This window comes from Impatiens glandulifera, chromosome 1 (assembly GCF_907164915.1).
Source record: "Impatiens glandulifera chromosome 1, dImpGla2.1, whole genome shotgun sequence".
Lineage (NCBI taxonomy): Eukaryota > Viridiplantae > Streptophyta > Magnoliopsida > Ericales > Balsaminaceae > Impatiens > Impatiens glandulifera.
This window is the reverse complement of record NC_061862.1, coordinates 103,888,361-103,895,514: the sequence shown is the minus strand read 5'-3', so window position 1 is coordinate 103,895,514 and position 7,154 is coordinate 103,888,361. Positions and strand designations below refer to the sequence as shown.

Genomic DNA, 7,154 nt, shown 5'->3' with positions numbered 1-7,154 from the left:
ATCCAGAATCCACCCCGCCCATAGAATTAAAAGTGATATCAATTATCCTTTAAAAAAATGTAAAATAATGCATAATTATTTAAAGTAATTAAGAAGTACTAATGATAATGAAACAAGAGACAAGACAGTGTGGACAATCAAATGATATCAGAGATTTTGACATTGAAAAGAACCGCTAAGGGAAGGAAGGAAGGAAGAGACAACACGTAATCACTCCCCATTGGTGCTTCGTTTCTTCCTCCTCATTTTCCACCTTCTTTCCTGACGGCGCTGCTCCAACTTCTCACTCCGCCGCCCCCGACTGTATGGGAATTTCCGGTCCTTTATTTTGGTCTTATTCTATTTATTGAGAGATTTAGGTCTTGTTCGGATTCAGATTTTTTAAAAAATTTAGAGGGATAAAATAAATAATGATTGGTGATGATTTTGAGGAGGTAATGATTATTTTTGGTAAAAAGACTTAAAGATATTGATATATATAAATAAGATAAAAAAGTAATAATTTAAAATAGAGGAAATTTTAATATTTTGGTTAATAAATTGAGTGATGTGATTGTTGAGAAGTGATTGATTTGAACATTGATTTAGGTTGGGTTTTTTAAAAACCCAAAAAAGAGCTTAGGCTTTGTTCTTCAATGGTTTTTTATTTAATTTATACAAAATCAGTTTTTTAATCAATCACTTCTCACCAATCACATCACTCATTTCATTAACCAAAATACTAAAATATTATCTATTTTAAATTATTATTTTTTATTTTATTTATATATATATCAATACCATTTAAGTCATTTTATCAAATATAATCATCATCTTCTCAAAATCATCAACAATCATTACTTTTTTCTCTCTCTAGATTATTCAAATAACCCCAATCCGAACAAGCCCTTAAGCATGGTTTATATTTATTTAAATAATCTTAAATTATTCAAATATTATTTTCCTTTCACTCTCATTAATTATATAATATAATTCATTATTCAAAATATTAAAATATGATTAATTTTAAATTATTAACTTTTATTTTATTTATATAAAAAAATATGATCACAAGAGATTAAACTGATAACTCGCAAATTATATTTAACTAAGAGTAAAACTTGTCGTCTAACTGACTCGAACCAATGATCTCTCAAGGAGGCTAGGGATATTCACCTCTTGTGCTAGATTAGAAGAAGAGATTTAAAAAATGGGGAAACGGATTAAACAAATAACCCACAAATACACTTAAACCTGATGAGTCAATCCCAATACCTCATGAAGTTTTAGTTATTTTTTCATCATTTAGGTTATTCAAATAAAAACAAATAATTATTGATAATAATTTGGGCCTCGTTTGATAAAAGGGTTTATGGGATAAAACTCAGTTGTTATTCAAAAACCCAACATCTTATCAACCATCAAATCAAATAATTTTATCATTTAAATACAAAAACTATCTTATAATTTTATTATTTCTCTCTAAACAATCATTCTCCCTCCTACACCATATCTTCTAAAGTTAAAGGGCAAATTAGTCTTCAAATTTTAAAAATTAGTTTTTTCCCACTTTTTATCAAAAAGGGTTTTTTTTATAAAACTCGGTTAAAATTCAAAAAATCCTTTCCTTAGAGCTTGTTTGAGGAAGTGTGTTTTTAGGTTTTATCTGGGTTTTCTCCTAAAAATCCTTGTTTGATAAAAACTAAAAAAAATTGGGTTTTAAAATTTTAAGACTATTTTACCCCTGAGTTGAGAGGGTATGGTGAATGTTAAAGAATTGTGAATTAGAGAGAGGGAATAATTTTGATATTTAAATAGATAAAATTAATTATTAGATTGTTGATAAAATGTTTGAGTTTTGAAATAAAAACTGGGTTTTATCCTAATATCCAAACATCAAACAAGCCCTAAGACCTTTAGAGGGAGTCCGAATATTTTTAATTAAAAAATTTAAAATATTAATATAATATATATTTAGGTTATTTAAATAATTTAAATCTATTTAAACTTCAATTTTAAATTATTAATAATTTGTATTTTTATTTATTAATTTAAATATGAATTAATAATTTAATTTAAATTATTTATTTTTTCAGTTTTAAATTTGAATATTTGTTTTACAAAAGCTAAATCAATTTATTAAATTTAAGAATCTAACCCTACTCCTATCATCTTATAGCTTTTTTTTTCAATTTAAAGCTGAAATATAAATTGAATGATTTTGTTGAATTATTACTTCTATTTTTTATTTTTATAAAATTCATATATATATATATATATTTTTTTAATTATTTTAGTTATTACAAATCCTATAATTATGATTCCGCAATTCAATTTAAAACATTCTCGATACAAATCTAATCTAAAATATTTACTTTTTTTAAATAAAATTTTCTCATTTGAACCACAAGTTACTTATTTTTTATTATAATCATTTATGTTTTGATTGAGTAAATTAATGATTATTAATTTCTTTTATTTTGGGAACGGAGTTTTTATTATTTTCATCTTATATTTTTGAATGATTTTCAAAAGAATATTAGTTTACTTGTCAATTAGATGATGCATTTTATAATAGTTTGTTTTTGTAATTACTTAAATTACTCTCAATTTTATCATAATTGAATGATAATAGTTAGCTTACTATATTATTTTTAATATTAAACAAATAAGAACATGTAAGTCAAAAGATAATTTTAGGCATGGCTATAAATTATTTTGATAATCTTAATTTCTTAATTGCAAGAGTAGCATGAAAATGAACCATGTTTAAGAACTTCTTCCATTTGTTTATTTTATATAAAATTATATTGTATATCAATTAATTATCAAATTAAATTATTTAATTCATCAATTAAAATATTTTTATTTTATTTTTTATAAAATTAAAATATAAAATAATATTTTAATAAATTAAAATAATATATCTTTTAATCGTGCATTAAACCACGGAATCAAACAAAGGTTAGCCTAGTTGATCATTTTATTTACTAACCTTTTTATTTGATAATTTAAGATAATATTCTTTATTTTAGATTAAAAAATTAATCCACCCTAAATTATTAATCATTCCCAAATATATGTAAGAGTTATTTGATTCAATTTTTATGATAATTTTAAATTTGACCTTATTATACTGTATAAACTTTATTACAATACTATATTTTGACTTTATATTCGACGGATTATATTTGTTAATTTTTTAGGTATATTATACCTTCAATAATTTATATTCCATATATTTGTAAATTAAATTTAATAAATTTGATATTAATAAAATAAAATAAATTATAATAACACCCAACATAATAATAATTTCAAACAAATCTCTTTATTAAACAAAAAAAGATTATAACTTTTAGAGAAATGATTAGGTAAGAGAATTTGGTGAGGGAATGACGTGGCATTTATTAGTTGAAAAAATCAAATAATTTTTTTTTTTTCTCTTTCCTCTCACTTTTACATTTTTCAACTAATGAAGGTGATGCCACGTCATTCTCTCACCAAATTTTCTCACTAAATTCCCTCACTCTATCACTCCTCCAACTTTTATTAATATATTTCAAATATTATATGAATAGAAGTTATATCTATCTAAACATAATATATTGAAACTCTATATTCTTATAAACCATATATATATATATATTTTTAATTTAAATTGGATCTATATAACATTATAACTTGAAATCATGATTTTATAATAGACTAATTTATAAAACAATATTTATTTATCTATTAATAAATCGTTTTCAACCAATTAAAAACTAACATAAGAGTAGACCCTTAATTAATTTTCTTTTTGTGCTAAATTTTCGTCTGTACGATATTCCTTTATTTTATTTCTTCACTCACTATCGGTCTCAAATTTGCCTATAAATAGAAACCCAATCCAGAAGAGTAAACATCAAATCAAACAAACAATTATAATCTCTCTCTCTCTCTCTCAAAATGACTCCATCTAGTGAAAGTCTTTGGATTTTTGCTCTAGCTTCCAAATCCAGTTCTTTGACTTCCGACAATGGTTTCTGTCTGATCTTCATAATGGGTTTTCTCTGGATATCCATGGCCGTAATTTACTGGCTTTTTCCCGGCGGCCCTGCTTGGGGAAAACTAAAGTTCAAATCTTTCACAAATTCCGTAACAATTCCAGGTCCTAGAGGAATCCCTTTAATTGGGTCCATGAATCTCTTAACCGGTCTCAGTCACCGGAAGATCGCCGCCGTCGCCAATAAGTTGAACGCCAAGAGACTGATGGCGTTTAGTATCGGAGAAACCAGAGCGGTTGCTATTTGCGATCCGAACGTGGCTAAAGAGATGCTTAATAGCCCTGTTTTTATGGACCGACCGTTTAAGGAATCTGCTTACGGTCTCTTGTTCGATCGAGCTATTGGGTTTGCTCCCTATGGAGCTTATTGGCGAACGCTCCGTAGGATCGCGGCTACTCATTTATTCTCGCCGGTGCAAATTAGAGCGTCGGAAGGTTGGAGATCGAAGCTTGTTGATGAGATGGTGACGAATTTGGGTTCGAGAATGGGAGATGTTTGTGTTCGTGATGTTGTTCGTCGGGCTTCGCTTAATAACATGATGTGCTCTGTTTTTGGAAGGAATTTCGGTTTTAATTTGGCTGATCGTGATGAATTGGGAGAACTTGTCGATGAAGGGTATGATCTTCTTGGGATGGTCAATTGGTCTGATCATCTTCCTTGGCTTAGACAATTCGACTTGCAAGGAATTCGGTTTAGGACTTCGAAAGTTGTGCCGAGAGTTAACCGATTTGTTAGTCGAATAATCGATGAACATCGAGCTCAATCCGGTTCGGGTGGTGATAGGGATTTCGTGGATGTTTTACTTGGTCTTCCTGATTCAGATCAATTATCCGAGTCGGATATGATTGCTTTTCTATGGGTAAATTCAATTTTTACTTAAAACGTTTTAAATTTGTAACGTTTTATCCATTCAAATTAATAATTTTATGTTTTTTTTTGGTGTTTTTTTTAAAGGAAATGATATTTAGGGGAACAGATGCAGTCGCGGTATTGATCGAGTGGGTGTTAGCAAGAATGATGATCCATAAGGACGTGCAATCCAAGGTTTACGATGAGCTGGACAAGCTGGTGGGTCCCAAACCAGTCAATGAATCCAACGTGGCAGAGCTAGTGTACCTCCAAGCTGTTATCAAGGAAGTTTTAAGGTTACACCCACCGGGCCCGCTACTATCATGGTCACGCCTGTCAATAACCGACACGAATCTAGGTGGTTACTTTGTGCCAGCTGGAACAACCGCGATGGTGAACGTGTGGGCGATCATGCGGGATCCAGAGGTTTGGAATGACCCGTTTGAGTTCAAGCCCGAGAGATTTATGGGGAATTTAGATGTTGGAGAAATTTCGGTTATGGGTTCGGATATGAGGCTTGCACCGTTTGGGTCGGGTCGACGTGGATGCCCCGGTAAGGCACTAGGTTGGAGCACGGTTACACTTTGGGTGGCTCGTTTGGTTCAAGAATTCGAGTGGAACTCGCCCGCGGAGTTGAAGGCGATTGACTTGACGGAGGTTCTAAGGCTATCTTGCGAAATGGCGAGCCCACTTAGTGCAAAGTTGCGTCGACGAGGAAAATGTGACCTGATATGAAAGTAAACCAAACACGAATCTCCACCCACAATACAAATCAATCATTTACTATATATATAGAATCCTATTTGTGCCCTGTTTTTATGTTGTTATGCTTGATAGCAAAGTTTCCAAGTTACTTTCTTTATAATTTGACTAATGTACATATACTACTACAAGTCTACAAGTTGTATTTAATGGGTGAATGAAATATTCCATATTGAAAATGATTTATTATAAAGTAAATCATTGCTTAAATAATTACTTATATTTGTCATTTTCTTCTTTCTACTTTTGGCTTAAATTCTCCTATCTATTGTGTAAAAAGGCTTTTCCACTCACTCTACTATTACCAATATATTTCAATTCATTTTTTTAACAAGAAAATCTTAACCTAATTATCAAAATATTATTATTGGCCTCCTTATGATATTATAGGGTGTTGGATAATTTAGATTCAATAAATGTGATTGATTCTTTTGTAGTGATTTTTCATATTCTTTGGTTCTTTGCTTTATGCTTACTTTTTTTGGGATTAAAATTACTTTATAAATTAATTTTGCTCAAAATATTATATAAAAATGAGTAGTTATATGATCACAAATTACTTGGCTAATATTAGAGTCAACCTGTTAAGAAACAATTGTGTACCAAGTGTTTGATAGGAACCTTTTTCAATCTTATTAAATTGTGTTAATGAATGTATGCTTTTATTTATAGATGCTAAAACATAGTGCATAAGACAAAATCTATCCAACTCAAATATTGGAGATTGTTATTCATATTGTTAAGAAACCTAGGCTAAGATGACGAAAGATTTGTCATTTATTTTTTTTGGTTTTATATAAAACTGATTAACGGTTGAATACTGTTTAAATGACTTGGCATCGTTATGTCAACGTTGACTCATTGATGTTGAATATATTTAAAATATCAAAATGAAATAGCTTTCCAACTTACATCGTTCTCTAATTTATTTTAATTTATATTTATTTAAAAAAAACATTTATTTCGGTTCAAACATCAAAGTAAGTTGAAAAAAATGAAAAACAAAAATGTCCAAAACAAATTAAAATAAATAAATAAATCCCAAAATAAGGCAAGAAATGACAATAATAAGGAAACCAAGTGGATACAAAAATACTTCAAGAACTAAAGTAGTCTATCCCTATCCAGAGATGGTTAAAAAAAACCCTAAAATGTACCCTATTTATATTTTCAGTTTCCATTCGAATCATTGACAAGTAGTAATTCGTCACAAAAAGTAGTAATTCGGGACATATGAAGGAATGTAACGAGATGAACCATTTTATCGACTTGTGTTATTTTCAATTTTTTCTTTCTAAAATTACATTTTTAATAACATTATAGAAGATTAAATCATCCCAGATTTGTTTGATGTGGATTTTAAGATGTCATCACAAGTTGGAAAAAAAAGTTATACCAACCAAAAATTCGATTAGTATTGAGAAATAGAGGTTCTCAATAAAAACTAGTTAAAAAGTGGTTGATATTCGTTGATTGAGCTCTGGATTTTGATAAAATAGATAATATCAATCCGGT

General features: G+C 28.9%; 1 protein-coding gene across 1 annotated transcript; it reads left to right on the top strand.

The window, feature by feature from the left end:
- Window positions 1–3,900: 3,900 nt before the first annotated feature.
- LOC124922692 (cytochrome P450 78A3-like) lies at window positions 3,901–5,767 on the top strand. Its single transcript, XM_047463409.1, has 2 exons — window positions 3,901–4,887; window positions 4,983–5,767. The coding sequence occupies exons 1-2, from the start codon at window positions 3,931–3,933 to the stop codon at window positions 5,610–5,612; spliced, it is 1,587 nt and encodes a 528-aa protein (XP_047319365.1). The 5' UTR covers window positions 3,901–3,930; the 3' UTR covers window positions 5,613–5,767.
- The last annotated feature ends 1,387 nt before the right edge of the window (window positions 5,768–7,154 follow it).